Source organism: Pavona decussata, unplaced genomic scaffold (assembly GCF_977016875.1).
Source record: "Pavona decussata unplaced genomic scaffold, jaPavDecu1.1 SCAFFOLD_58, whole genome shotgun sequence".
NCBI lineage: Eukaryota > Metazoa > Cnidaria > Anthozoa > Scleractinia > Agariciidae > Pavona > Pavona decussata.
Window position 1 is genome coordinate 702,049 of NW_028145480.1, and position 16,207 is coordinate 718,255.

General features: G+C 38.4%; 1 protein-coding gene across 1 annotated transcript; it reads right to left on the minus strand.

Annotated features, from left to right (window-relative positions):
• Positions 1-13,739: 13,739 nt before the first annotated feature.
• On the minus strand, positions 13,740-15,215 carry LOC146479495 (uncharacterized). The gene is made up of 5 exons (XM_085110214.1): positions 14,769-15,215; positions 14,582-14,661; positions 14,309-14,462; positions 14,170-14,241; positions 13,740-14,019 (listed from the first exon to the last, which is right to left on the minus strand). The coding sequence occupies exons 1-5, from the start codon at positions 14,811-14,813 to the stop codon at positions 13,912-13,914; spliced, it is 459 nt and encodes a 152-aa protein (XP_084966340.1). The 5' UTR covers positions 14,814-15,215; the 3' UTR covers positions 13,740-13,911.
• Positions 15,216-16,207: the final 992 nt, after the last annotated feature.

Below are 16,207 nucleotides of genomic sequence, written 5' to 3' on the forward strand. Positions count from 1 at the left end.
AGCATCAAACTGAAAACTCAGAAGTAATTATTGTTACACAGCAATCAGTCAGAATAAATCATCTTTTTTTAATAAAAAGTGTGACAAAATATTGCTACCTCTGCATTGACAATGTAACCAGGGCTATTCTTTACTTCATCTTAGGCAGCTACCATCGATTCAGTGCAGACTCCCTTCAGTACAGCCATGTAATGGGGCTTTTTCAAGACTGTTATATATGTAAAAATTATAATTAAACGAGAACTTGCGTGAAAACAGTACATAAATTATATAATGTCATTTCTATAAATAAAAAGTAGGGGAATCCACAACTATGCTGGAAAGTGAATTTGCTAGAGGAAACTATTAGACTAAAGATTGCTTAGTTCAAATATGTGTTCAATTGACTGTAAAACTCTTTATTTTAGAAACGAGGGAAGTACAATCACACAAAAAAATGCTGTTTGCTCAAGAGAAAGACAACTATATAACATTCTATAACTACAACCAACTGAATGTGGCTAACCTGTGTCAAAGGTTTTTTCACCTTGTGAACCAATATTTGCTGCTTGGCAGAGACTTGAATACTGTGTCTCTGTCAAGCCAGACGACAAAGTGCCATGGATCATTCTAATGAAATACATCATTGTCATCATCATCATCAACATCAGAAGTGTCATAATCATTTATTGTTACATTAATTTTCCTTTCACTAAAGTTTAGAATTTGATAACAAAAACTGAAATCAGAATAATCATACCTCATGTTTAGGTAGTATTTTGGAGTAGATCCCCCCATTATTGGGGATGAAAGCCACTTGAAGGAGTCACCACAGATACAAGAAATACTCACAGACACTGCATGACTCTGCCTATTGAATGATATGGAATCGGGCTCGAGTGGTTTTCCGCAATCGCAGCATCCTGCCGACAATGAAATAGAGAAGAAAGAAAACAGGGAACGTAGAGCCCCTTCACTACAGAGATAGATGGGATCATTTTTAACTGCTTGGGTAGAAACTTGAAATTGTTGAGGACTAGAAGCCTCAACATTCGCAGAATCTGGTGACTGCATTGGGGAATCAGGAGAAAAAAAAGGTTACTTAGTTTTTTGTCATTTATTCAGCATCAAACAATTTCTAAGGTACGTTTTCTGTGAGCCCTGTCTTCCCTTTGCTGTGACCATTGAGGTCCCAGGTTAAAGTCCCGCTTTGGGCACCCTTGTAAATAGCCAGCTGGTTTGCCTCCTGCCAGGCGGGATTTATTATTTTTTCGCTTTATTTCCCGGGGGGGGGGGGGGATTGAAGGTTTGCCAATTGTCAGAAGGTGTTTTCCTTAGGAGAAACTGAAATACATGCGCAAACTTCGCATTTTTTTAACTTGCTTTATTAACTGGCTTGCTTTATTAACCGGCCTTATATTTTTAGACCTAAGTAAGGCCTTTGACACCTTAGATCATAACATCATGCTAGATAAGTTAGCTTTACTAGGAATGAATCGCTCCGCTGTCCAATGGTTTAGGTCCTATTTAACTACACGCACTCAAAGTGTTTGCGTAAATGGGCTCTTGTCTGAACCCCAGCCTATACCTTTTGGGGTCCCCCAGGGTAGCGTACTCGGTCCTTTACTCTTTATTATCTACATAAATGACCTACCCTTGGCGGTTCAAGGTTGTAGTGTTGAGCTTTATGCTGACGATACACTTATCTATTTTGCAAGCAAGTCTGTCAGTGAAATTCAAGCTCGGTTAACTGATGGCCTAACTGATGTCCTAAGCTGGCTTCATGCTAATTTCTTAATACTTAATCTTGAGAAAACGAAGATTGTGCTTGTTGGTACCCATCAGAGGACCGCAGAGGCTGACGATCTAGTTATAGAAATCAATAACACGCGTTTTGAAAGGGTTAACAAGTTCAAGTACCTTGGGGTCCTCCTAGACAACACTCTATCTTGGAAGGACCACATAGAATATATTGGTAACAAGATCTCGTCAAGATAAGGTGTTCTGCGTTGAGCGCGTAAGGTTCTCCCCAAGCCAACTTGCCTAATGCTCTACAATACTATAGTTTTGCCATTATTTGATTACTGTTCGCCTGTCTGGGACAGTTGTGGGGCTGGAAGCAAAGATTACCTAGATAAGCTAAATAGACGTGCTGCATGCATTATTGAAGGTCGATCAGTCGGGGCTGAGGAATTAAAATCAACACTTGGTTGGCCCAACCTACAAGCGCGCAGAAATTATCTCAAATGCCTTTTAGTCCATAAATGTCTTCACGGAATAGCGCCTTCGTACTTACTTTCAGAGTTTAGGCATGCGCATCTTTACCATGACTATAACACCAGAAGCCGTGATTTGTTGCGCCCTCCCTTTGCAAAAACTGCTAAGTATCAGGGGAGCTTCAGAATAAACGGTGCTCGAACTTATAACACCATCCCGAGAACCATTAGACAGGTAGAGGCGTTCAGTAAATTTAAAACCAAACTAAAGTGCCATCTTAAGCAGTAACGCCCGCGGTACATGCTGCATTTATAACTTAATTATTTGTCTAGTTTTTTATTTGCTTTTTTTTTTGTTTCAATGTTTTGTGTTTTGTCTTGTGCTGTGTCAGGGCTCCATTTAAACTAGCTCTGCTAAATTGGATGCCCCTGGATAAATATTGAATTAAATAGAAAAAAAATTAACTAGTTTTGTCCACGATTGTATTTGAATCATTCTGAGACAGAAACTGGGTTAATTTCCTGCTTTGTGGGTCACTTAGGTTCGTAGTACGACTTTACCAGGGATTGCAACTGCTGGGAGTGTCTCATGTTTTCACAAAAAAGTTTTGTTTCTCAACGTGGTACACAATGTTGGCTTCCATTGCGCAAAATATTTTCTTTCTCAGTGGGGTAAATTTGTTACGTAAAATCCCTTGAGTTGAACTCGAAGTCCTTAATTTTTCCAACTCCAAATTCCTTGATTCACTTTAAGGTGTTTTGTTTTTGAAAATTCTCAACAGCTTACGGCTTTGATGTTATGTTTTCACAGGAAGCCAGAGTTTTGTGATCACCCCCTGGTAAAAGAATTGTTGAAATGCAAACTGGGCGGCCTTAAAAAAATTTTGAAAGCTTGTTAGTTTACTTCTGGGGCCATGTAGTAGGTTGTTTCGCAAATTCCTTTCGTTTTCTCTTTCTTCAGTGCATTTTCACTATAAACAAGAGGCAAAAGAGCATCTCTTATTATCCATTGACACGAACTCTTATGGGCATCCTATTACTGTATACAAAATGTCTTCCCCTTCCCCCTCCCCCTGTTTCCATAATAAAAATTCCCAAAGTCACTGACCTGGTTGCTTTCGGAGTTAGCACACTTTGGGGCTAGCACATTGCAGTTGAAAATCTGGAATCTGCAATGATCTGGGCTGGTACATGTAATACCTCGCTTCATCTTTAAATCTATGATTGTTGTGAAAATATTCCATGCAAAAAGTAACATCAATAAAATTTGTGAACTATAGCCAGCCCCTTGTATAACTGGCTAGGATATATGGAATTCCCCTTACCCCATTACCGGGAAAAGACTACCTCTATGTAGGTGTTTACTTACATCCTCCCCAACTATGCAAGCAGAAATCTTTCTCCTCTCCAAAGGAAGTTCTTAGCATGTGTTTGCAGAGGACGATCTGAAGCAAAAGCAAAATTTCCAACTTTAGATATTTGATTTAATTTGTATCTTTGAAGATTGCAAAATCAATCTGTATTATAATTAAATTGTTATGAACAGGTTGTGTCAACAAATTATTGCATTAGTTTAGAGACTTGATGAGTTGTTCCTGACTGTAAGTCCACACAACAATCACCGTCGAAAGAGTTTCGCTTGCCAAAATACGTTCTAGAACGTATCTGACTGACCTATTGGCAGCATCAAAACACGCTAAACTGTTTATGATCTAGCCGTAAAGCTTCAGTTTTTTCCATCTCTAAGAAAGAAACTGGTAGAGTTGACTTAAATACATAACGAACCAATGGGAAATATGATTAAAATAAATTGTGTAACGCTTATACCATACTGAAGGCAATGGCCCGTTGTGTCTGGTCACAATAATAATGATAATAATTGATTCACTTAACGTAGTGCCTTTTAACATTTAAATGATCAAAAGTGCTTTACATGAATTTAAAAAATTTATATAGAAATTTATACAATGAACTGTGTAAAACGCGCATTTTGATTGGTCTAGAGGATTGTGTGATTAGAGTATAGACGCACGATTGACGTCATCAAGTGGTGTGACCGGCGCACGTGATCAGTCTAGAGTCCAGCCAGAGTGACTGGTCAACAAAGTTTTGCAAACTGTTTTTGCGAGTAGGGGACAAACACAGGCAAATTTTCACAGGAAAGGAAAACTGCCGGATAAAAAATTTGACAAAGACCGTTGAGAGTGATCTTAACGAGGACAAAAAAGCTAGAACTCTGTCGTGACGTGAAAAGGAAGCAAATATTTGTTGAAATATGTCGGTAATGACGAGTAATCGACTACAAATCGCAGTAAAGCGACTTACATGCTGTAATATTTTGGGGTCAGGATTTCCTTCTGGAATAAAGGTTTGTTTTGAAAATATTGTTAGTGAAATTCTTTCGGATTATACTCTTAAGTTAGAAGATCATAATCGCATGTGTGTAGTAGTCTAAAACTAAGTTTGCTGGAAAGTTTTTGACTCAGCTCAGGCAACGCGATGCTTGCTTACGAAATGTGTTGAAATGTCTTGGTTATTATATAAAACAAATAGGTTCCATTTTGCCGTGGGTCTGTACTCTGATAACGCACAGAGGATGTCAAAACGTGGTGAGAGCATCAGTCACGCTACTCGCCTGGGGCTCTTTGCGTACTTTGTTCTCACCACGTTTTGACGTCATCTGTGCGTTATCAGAGTACAGACGCACGGCAAAATGGAATCTATTTGTTAAATAATAACTATAAAGAATTATAAGAAATATCAATAAAAACTTATACTAAAATAAACAATTGACCACCTCCAATACCATTGCTAAGAATTACTTGTTGTAAGCTAAATTAAAAAGATGTGTCTTAAGTTGAATCTAAAAAAAATACTAAGGGATGTTTTTTGCTGAATATTTGCTGGAAGGCTGTTCCACAGTTTGGGGGCAGAAGCATAGAAAGAACGAGCACCTAATATGGAAAGCATGCGCCCCTTGGGACGGTCCAGAAATAATGAAGAACTAGATCTATGGGAATAAACAGAACACGACTTAATAGACACTAAGTTACTTATATAGCTACAATTGTAGTCATTATTTGTGGAAACGCTACCATTTACATCCAAGGTAACTAACGTTCCTGTTATATAGCACATACTCGCACTCTCCCCTCCTCCAATGTTGTGTTCGTAGCATGTCTATCACTCCCACTTGGTGAAATTCAACATTGAAAGGGAGAGAGGGAAAAATAGGGAACCGCTGCAACAATTTTGTCTGAGCGTGTCTTTTTTGGTATGTAATCTTCAGTGTATACAGACAGATGCTTGGGAGTTTTCGTGACCTGTGGTAGTCTCTAGATTTAATTTAATTTGTCTATGTGTTAGCATTGATTAACTGAATTAGAAAGCGTGCAAAAAAAAAGTTTCCGAGGAAAATTTCTGCAAAGACATTGAGTTGGTACACAGTGCAAGAAATCACATTTTGTCCAGTGCGGTAATATGGCTGACAAATCTTCTAGCCACAGTAAAGTAGGCCTGTCAGCAAAGACATACTTCGACCTGCCAACATTGAATTCTAGGCGAGTTTGAATGGTTTATTTAGTAAGTTTTAGTAAGCAAATCCCGAGCTTGTACCTACACGGGAAGAATTTTCCAAAGCTAAAAACAAATAATTGATGCGGTGACACGCGAGTGTCCAATGTATGACGGTTCACCATGTCTCTTTTAGGATTTACACCTTTTAAAAAAGAGCTCATGAGCTGTTAATGCATATGTGAATTGTACAGTTTCCTGTCTGAGTTTCTGACAAAACTTTATAGAAATAATGTAATAATTCTGCGAATCAACAATGGTTCACCGTGGTGAACCATTTATAAAAAAGACAATTATCCTGTTCACTTTACAAGCGTTGCATGGTGAACCGTTGGTATCTGCCCAAGGAAACATTGCAGGAAACTAAATATTAGCAAAAGTTGTGTGTTTTCCTTTTCTTGTTAGTGTACAGCAAATGGTACACAGAACGAGGTTCTTTCACACGCAAAAAACAGGTTATGATGTTATGGGATACACTTCACCATTGTGCCGTTGAAGCACGCATGAATAATTAATAAATGAACTGAGTTGTGATTTGAAATGGAAGCTTTTATTAACAGCAGGGTATTACATTAAGAACCTCGTTGAAATAAACCACGATTATATCTGTTTCAATACATTGTAATTCATCATTTGCACTACTGAAAAGAAATAATCAGTTCAAATTGTTCATGGCAATGCATGCTCAATAATTAAAGGGATACTCTAGACCCCAAGACAAATTTCCAAATTCAGAAAGCTTATGACCCAAATTAAAGATGGGTGCTTTCCATTATGCCAAAATTTCCGGAAATTTCGGTCGAGAAATAAATGGAACGCTTCGGTCCTTGTGGAAATTTTCCGGTCAAAGTGGTCCACCTCAAAAGGTGGTCCTCTTTGACCACTGGGTCCGGTCCGACTGAAAATTGGCGTTCCATTTTCAGAAATTCTTGTTTCCAGTCCCGCTCTTCCTCACCACCCAGAAGCCAAAATGGCGGATGGCAATGAAGTTAATATGTACGAGTGCAGTATTTGTAAGTTTAGGACGCCAGATCTGAACAGTCTCCTCATGCATAGTTGCACACAAGGCTCAGGTACAGCACTGCACCTTTATTTGTTATGTCTTTTGCCTTCTATCAGTTTTTGAAGACAGATATACTACTGACTTTTCCGAATGTTGACATGTTTTCCCGCGTTTTTCTCTTTGCAGTATGTGACCCTTACTGTTTTGATAGTCAATGCGAGCTGAATCCAACACCGTCCACTAGTTCGGCCCTGGAAAGATGGGAGGACAAACACGTGCGTTTGCTTATTGCAAGCTACATGAAGTTCAAAGACGAATTTGGAAAGTCATCAAAGAAGAAGATTTTCGAAAAAATTGCCCAGGAGTTTAATCTGCACTCTGATCTGATTGTTACTGTCGATCAATGTTTAAGGAAATGGAAAAAGTTAGAGTCCAAACAGAAAGAAGTAGAGGACAACAACAGTAAAACAGGGAGAGCTAAGAAAACATGGAAGTATTACCAAGAAATGGAGGAGTGTGTAGGTGAAAACCCAAACGTAAAGCCCGTATTCATTTATGAAGCCTCTAGTTCCTCGTCAATGAGTGGGTGTTCGTCACAGGTGAATGAAAATCTCAGCAGTTCTGACTCTGAAGATAGAGAAGGGGACGGAACTAATTCAAAGGGAAAAAGTCAGCAGAAAAGGGTGACAAGGAAGAGGAAATCCCGCTCCTCAGCAGCTGAAATGATTGAATTTTTAAAAGATTACAGCACGAAAAGGGAAAAGGTGGAGGAAGAAAAAATAAATATCCTTAAGTCCATGCAACAAGAAAAGAAGCAGTTTTTTGCAGATTATTTCTCCTATCTTAAAGATTCTAAGAAATAGGACAATACTTTGTACAGTGACTGTATTAAACTTTGTCTAAGTTTGTTTAAGCGAAGTCTTTCACGATCACAGAATCATGATTTAATGGGTTCCTTGGTGATCTCCACAATGTTGTGTTTTTCTTGTTATTAACCCATTTTTACAAAAATGTTTAAAATTCTGGTATTACAAGTAACCCAACCATTGTAATGAAAGTTTTTTTATAGCATTCAAAGGCAAGTATTTGAAGACACCTGAAATACATGTAAATGAACAGTCTATTCATGTTAGGCCATGCCCATAAAGTGTTTTGTTTCCCATCAACTCCAATTTAAAAGTGGGTCGGCTGGTCAAAACAAAAAAAAAATAAAATAAATGTCACAACCAGGTGGGAGTCTGGGTCCAAGTAAAGGCTTCAAAAACACACATTAAATCCATATCTACAATGATAATTACAGCAGGTAATATTAATCTTTGTTTAAGAAATAAATTTTATTGAAATACATTTGTTTTCGGGGAAGAAAGGATGTTGTGCCATTTAATTAACTATTAAAAATGCAATTTTTGGTCATTTGGGCGATAGGTAACAAAACTCTTTATAGGCCTAGCCTTAACAGTATAAAGAACAAAAATTTTAAACTAGACAACTGTTTATATTTAAATGGGCAGCCAAGAAGTGTGTGGCAGAAATTCCTAATTGATTTTTGTGAATTTGGCAATAATCAACAGGAAAATGACTTACAGCATTTTACACCCTCATTTTACGGAATACTGTCTCCTGATACAGATAAAGCAATGAGACCTCTTAATCAGACAACTCTTTAATATGTTTAAAACAATAAAAGTCTTTCTAGCAACCTTCAAAAGAAAGGAAAATGGTCATACCAAAATAATCTACTCTGGCGTCACCTTGTGTTTGTCAAAATAAAATGAAATTTATAACTGAAATTATGTTGTTTTTTCTGTCTTTTCTTCACTTGGTTTTCAATCTCTTCCTAGGATGCTAATCTGGCACACATCTGAGTATATTGCAATCTGACTATACAAATAATAATTATTTGTATATGTATACACCCTGTGAGGGGAGCCTTTCTTTTGCTTACTCAATAAGGCAGAATCAAGTGAGCAAAAGAAAGGCTCTGCTCAATAAAAGAGGCCTTGGTTGCAAGGTGACATGTATAGTAGACTGAATGAACTCTAATTACACAAGGGACTTTGCTCATGATAGTATTGTTCTTCACTTCAAACAGCTGCATTTAGGAAACAGCAAAAGCAATATCCACTAAAATAACTTGCTCGTTTAGTAAAATAAAATATAATGTTTTAATGAAAAGGAAGACAATAGTCTGTTGTTGCTTAATGCAACATTCCCATGATGTGCAGCCTCTTTTGTTGAGCTCTCCTTAAGAGTGGGTGTGCCAAACCATGCCCTTCATCAAAGTCATCATGAATCAAACAAAAATTGTGCAAGACACATGCTGAAATTATTATCAACACCATCAGTTCAATGTCTAAGTGATCAAGAAATGTCAGTTTCCTCCATCTTCCCTTTAGCAGCCGGATACACCTTTCCACTGTCCGTCGTACAGAGGAAAGTTTGTAATTGAATTGGTGTTGGTCTGCTGTCAAATGGCCATTGTCTCTAAATGGAGTCATTAGCCACCTGGAGAAAAGAAATTACAAATTTACAAACTAAATGCAGAGTGTTGAAAACTACACAAGATCAATTGATGAATCATTGGTGCATGTAAGAGGAGGGGGAGATGTCAGATTTTGATCATAAATTTTATAAGATGCCATTTGTTACAACACTGCAGTAAAAGTAGATTTTCCCTATACTGCTTCTCACTTGATATTTATTTTAAATGCACTGCATGTCTAGACATTTCTAAAATACAAGTCTGTAGGATGGTGAGATGCAAAGGCACAGCACTCTCAGTCGAGGACTACAGCTGTAGCTGTTTCAGTGGTATTCAATGCCTGCAAAATGGTTCTCCTTTACAAGACCAACTCTTTTCACTGGTTTTCTGTATAATTTAAGACAGAGAGAGCAGTGGTTTCACACATACTAAAAGAAGTCTACCAGTCTGACAAACCCATTTGCCATTTGTGCATTTTACTTTTTACAGGGTATATTTTCCTGTTCATCATTAAAAAACATAGCCCAACCGATATTTGTGAATAACTAAACTTACACATGCAAGGGATAACCTCCATCCCCTAATAGGTGAGTGTCATGGGGGAAGCGGTTGTCTGCTTCAAGGAAAACTGAAGAATTTTGCAACACCCTGGAGTCATGAACAGACCCAGGCCACCCTGCTAGGACATCCAGTAAGACCATATTTTCATCACAAATGACCTGTGAATTGTTAAAGGAAATCTGGCATTAAGATAGTTCTAACAGCTAATTTTGGAGCATTTTGCGGGCTTCTGTTTGTTCACTAAGGTTAGAACTAACCTGTACATTTAGTGAATGAAATTTCTTTCGGCACACATAAACTTCTGGATGTTTTACTGGTGCTCTAATGGAAATGTGGGTACCATCAATCATTCCCATAACATTTGGAATTCCACTTGCTTCTTCAACTGCAGCGGATATCTCCTGTCTGCGTTGAGCTTTGGTGTAAAACAATAACAAAGCATAATTGACTGTTTTTCTAAGTCCTCATCATGTGAATTGAACCACAACACTTACTTTAAAGTTTAAATGTAACGTGAAGGGACTTAAAGGAAAGTTAAAAAGTTAGTGGGAGGGTATTCTAATTTTAGCTACCAATTTGTTTTTTAAAACACTTTTTCAAAACATGTTCGTAATACTGAGGGTGACGGTCCGTGTACATAAGACTTACCGTCTGGCCATTTGATGTAGGTACCACATAGGTCAGTCAATCCACGAGAGCAACGTTTCAAAACCCTATGCAAACTGCTCAGGGTTATGTTAAATCTATCAGCTACTGATCGTGACGATTCTTGGTTTGCCATCATCCAAATGAAGGCGAGAACCTGTTTTTCAGGGGGAATATGTTCTCTCCCTCTATTGGTAATCGGAATGCGGTCCGTATTTATAACTTCTCGGCAGAGTTGTTCAAATGAACCGCGTGAGAGTCTAAGATGGCTTTGAAATTCTCCAGGGGAATACATGTTCACTGTTGCTTCAAAATAACCAGCTACTCTGTTTAGATTCCTACGCATAAAGCAACAAGCTGCACCCAAAATTGGAAAGTCTTCTTCTTCTTCTAACAAGTCAAGTAAGACTTCAGAGTCCTCAAATTCGTGAAGAAGCAACACTTCGTCCGCCATAATGGTCGGAAAGAGAACGCGAGAGAATGGGAACGACATTGCCCAACAATCAATTCGGTCGGATCCTGGATCGTTCGGACGCCGTTCCATTTTACCTTAGTCAGTCCCACTGGTCTGGGACCGGTCGGTTTGGTATAATGGAAAGCACCCCAAATTTACCAAAATTGGAGTTCGATCTCTGCTATTTTGCCCAAATTTACTTTCCTGGCTGGTTTTGTGTGATAACTACAAATCTGTACAGCGGTTTCAGCTAAGACACATATAAGATAATTCTCTTGAACCAGTTACTGGGTGCCTCCCATTAGTTCCTTGTTCTTTATTTAATTTTGGTTTAAAAAATTGTCAGAGTTCATTATATTAATCACTTTAACAATGAACATAACATATAACACCATTAAGGCTGGTTCTCACTAGTGCATATATAATTATAAGCACAAGCAATTGTGAACACCAGCGGCATAAGCATGAGTACAATGAACAAACTTAAAGCACTAGTACAGTTTATAGCGATAACATAAGGGGAATGAGTGGGCTTGTTTCTGCTGATAATTATTTCAAAGTGAAGACAGTGTCCCTTAATTTAAATATGAAGTTAAAGATCCATAATTTTCTTCCCTTTTCACTTCCTCTGCGCTCTAGCATCTGAATCATCAACAGCGTCTGTGGCAGTGTCATCGAGATCAGGGACTGGATGTGAAATCATTCTGTTAATAAAGAAAATCTTGCTCGAATTTAACTTAATTGTTTTCTTCATTTTAAATCATCCAGATCGACAACATGCAATTTACAAGGGTTTTTTTTTATCACAATCAGCAAAACTTTCATCTCTTGCCTTCGAAAAGTAGCACCTCGGACTTAGCTACATCTTTAGTGCCTTTCGGAATTGCATTTTCTTTCATCCTATTTACTTCTTTTTCAGAAATGTCAACAGATGGCTAAGCGGCCATTTTGAAAGTTAGTGCGCGAGGTGATTATAGCAAGATATGACGCAATCCTTGACCAATCAGATCAACAGAATCTCTATAATCACCTGAGTAATTATACTGAATATATATATTAACTGTTTGACCAATCTTAACTTTAGCATGAACTTCTCCATTGCCTTTTGAGTTATCTCTCTGAAGAGAGGTGCATTCTCCCACAGCCCCATAATCTTTGCTGATTCTCTCAACACATACTACAAACGAATCAAATTATACATTTGAAATATAATAATCGGACTTGTGTATTTGGTTGCGATCAGTAATTTAGCAGCCACACATTCTACAAAACATTGGGGAATTATAAGTTCATAGTTTGGTTTTCCCACCCTAAACTTGAAACAGGGAATGAACAAAAGAAAGATTGTTATCTTCCTACCGCAAACATCTGTTGAGCTTTGCCTGGCTTTCTCCTTTCTTTTGCGTCTTTTTGTCAGTTCTTCTGCAGTGAAAGCCTGTGCTGTGGTCCTCTCAACGTGAAACAGAGCTTCATCTTCGGTCACTCTATCAATTGGACGACAGAAGCAGGATCGATGTGACGAGCCGTTGTTTTGCTTGTTGGCGATTGCGCCTCAAGCTTTTGGCTTGCTGCTAAGTGTGCAGTAGTGCTGAGAATGTCCGCAGCTGACGAAGACATGATTTAAATTCACTTGTGAAGCAAAGAACCCACTAAAGAATTACGAAAACAATGATATTTAGCACTCAAGAGCGAGTGACTTTGAAAAGAGGCGGGAATAAACGATCCGAAGATTCCACGCTTGGAAGCTATACCACATGATTAACTTTCTTGAATTCTATTGGATGAACCCTTCTTTTCGTTCCCAGTACCTTTCGTCCGACCCCTCATGACCAGAAAAATCATCAGGTTATCAATCGATCGATCGATCGATCGGCTCAACGAGAATGGCAATTTAAAGGTTATCCATCACTTCAAGAAAGAACTACCAGCCCTAAAGGAAAGTGCAGTCAGGACTTTCAAGCAAGCGTACGAGAGACAATTGAAAGAAGAGAGGCTAATTGCCATTAGCTTAGTCGTGCTGTCATTGTGAATTTTTTGGGAGTCGCTCCCCCCCCCCCCCCCCGCCACCCCTTCTCCCTCCCCCAAATTAAGATGTTGATAGCCACCCAAGTAATTCAGACTTCATTCATAGTATAACATCACAACATTTCATGCATTGAGACGGGGAGGTATTTTGTGTTGAGTTTTGGTATTTGTCCCGACTGAGTTTTTGCCAGGGTTGTAAATTAAACATCTGTAAGTTACATAGGTTATTTTTTGTTTTTATTGTTTTCAACCTTTTCAGTCATCAAGTGGATGTGAATACATGCCGAATTCACCTGCACAAAACGCTGAGCAGTAACCAGGATGCCCATTGTCAGAAGATTCTGAATAAAATCGTAGGCTCTTCCCTGACTTCCCACAGCGTATATATCCAGGGGCATCCTTGTACAATGTATTACACCCAAGACATTCTCGGATGTCATACATAACAAAATATTGGTCTTTGAATTCTTGTGACGCTGCACTCCAGTTATGTACTGTTGCAAGCCACCTGAAATGAATCCATCGTCCAAAAATTTCATCAGTTACGATGATCTGCCACCTCCGGCACACCAAGCATAAAACTGCAATGGCAGCATCTCGTTCACTGAACCAGACAAACTGAAAAATCTCTTCTAGAACTTCGTCCGGCAGGCAATTAATGTCTAAAGGGAAAATGTTTGGAATTAACATAAAGCGTAAAGCTTTGCAACTTTCTTTGGAGATGGCTTTGAAGTAACCCCTCGTGTGTTGAGTATGTAAATCCAAACAGCATTTATTGCCAACATTTTTGTAAAGGGGACGTAATAATCAGCAAAGTCAACTGTGACTTCCGATACTTCTGAGACAACTCATTCAAAGGCTAAACTGTTTTTAATAGACCAAGATATACCTAAACTACGTTTTGCGCATCCAATGGATGTGGAAAAAAGCATATCAGTCCTCATATGTTTTTTTCTTCAGTTATCATAACCTTTTAGATTTCAAATTGAACAACTCGGAATAGACTTATGAAATCTTCCAATTGATACTTACTGTCAGTCTTGCTGTCTCTATCACTTCTAACACCATCATCTCGCGCTTGCTAAAAGAAACAGCACACAATGAGAATTGTTGACCGTGATGGTGTGATTAATGGGAAAGACAATGTTTAGCATGGCGGTCACAGCAAAAGTGCAATTAACAAAGTTCTGTGACACCGAAATTTTTAGACTAATTGCTTTTTGGTACTTACTGTCTGTGTTTCTGTGTTTTTCGTTCTCTTTTTATGCTTACTAAGAACCCACTCTCCTGATTGGAACTTTCTCTGAAAAAATCAACGCAGAAGAAGTAATACTCTATGTTATTTATATGCGAATTGCGCATTTACGTACCCTTAGTTTGGATTTCTTTCTGAGCTTTGCCTTGTAATCAGCGGTGTTTTGCTGTGATTGGCTATCAATTTCTGCGTTATTTTTATCTGTCCTTCTTTTTGGTTTTACATCACAGTCTCCGCCGGCTTCTTTTCGTTTCCGTTCCTTGCAATCGCTATTCAAAATGATAGAATTTTTTAGTTACAAAAATACGGGGTTTGTCATATTACGTCTTATCATATTTTGAAACCATTTCATCTTGCAAATGTACTAAAATTTCAGTGGTACACCTACCTTTGTGTTGGCTGACTAATACATTCGTCAATGTGGAGTAACACATGACCTATATACAACCGGAGCTCCTCACAATCTCTCTATTAACAAAAAATGAGCGATACTTTAGTTATCCGGTTAGTATGTGCAAGAATTAGACTTGTAGCTTGCCGCTTATGTTTACCATTACAGTAGAAAATACCGATACCTGTGAAAAATTGGGCCTCCATTCCTTTCCAATGCATTCTGCCATCTGTTGATATGAGATGGATCAAAGTATCAATGAAGTTGTTGTCCATTCACAACAGCCTTCCAAAATCACTTTTCCATACACAGGTTTGCTCAGTATGTTTTAATGAATATATCTACAGGTATCATAGTTACTAAAAAAGTACTCCTCCAACCTTAAGCATGAATACCCCACAGCTTTTGCCATCTTCCTTTACCGCATGATCAATGTTGACGTCCTTCCAAACATTGTGGTCCTGGACTGTTCCGTCTTGGAGATGGCAATTTAAAAACAACCTACGAGAAAACATGACTTAGTTTCAAATGTGCGCTAAGTTATTAAGTATATGCAGACACTGCAGTGTAGCAGTATAAACACAACTAATAAACACAGATGTTACCTGAATTTTCTGCTAAATTCTGAGCAATCTTGCAAACAGTTGCCAATAGGGTCAATTGCCAATAATTTCCCTTTTTCTCGTATCTACACCCTAACCAAAAAAAGGGTTCGTAGTAAGCTGATGAAAAACATACTTTATTTCACTAAAAGAAAAATTTAAACTTCACTTGTTTCTAAGCGTCCATGCCATTGTCTGAATCAGCCATCTCAAGGTGAAACTCATCATCTTCTTAACGGGTGTTTGCTTTTGAGTGGAAATGCTCTTTTGAAGGTGGGGGGATATGTGAGGGGCGCTTATAGCTTCCTTTTTGGGGTATATATTTCTTGTTGCTGAAAAATTGACAACTTGTCGAGTAAATGATGATCTTGCAAGAAATAATTTTGCTAAAGTGAGTTAAATGCTAAACTATAATGAGGTAGCCTACCCCTAAACACGAATGAGATTGTCCTCTGTTTATTGGCAGCAAAAGCAGGTCCACTTCTTCCAAAGGACCCTTGAGCAGAAATACAAAAAAAATTATCTATTTTTATGCAATAAAAGTGTAATATGCAGCCTGGCCTGCAGGAAAATGTCCCATCGTTCTTTTGAACAGAATCATTGCAATTCCAGTACATGTGTATAAAACAGAGGAAGCAACACTTCGACAAGCATCCTGTCTCTTCCCTTTTCCGCGTTTATAGGAGGCGGCGTGGCTCTGTGTTTGGTACGCCACACTTGTAAACCGAAGTTCCCGGGATCAAGCGCTGTTCTAATTACTTGAATTTGCTATCATTGTGCCTCGTTTTCAAAGCTAAGGTGGTGCTATGTAAAAAGTAAAATGGTCTGCCCACCTGCCAAATGGAGAGCATAAGAAATGTCATGTCTGACTTGTGCTAATTTTTCAGTAATTTATGTAGTGTCCCCAAATATCACTGCTTTGCTTTTTGCTTATACAGTAGTGCAAGTATGATAGTGTTTAGAAGGTCAGGCTAATCCTTCCCCTTTCCGCGGGTTGTCGCCTTACCTGTGATTTCCGCAG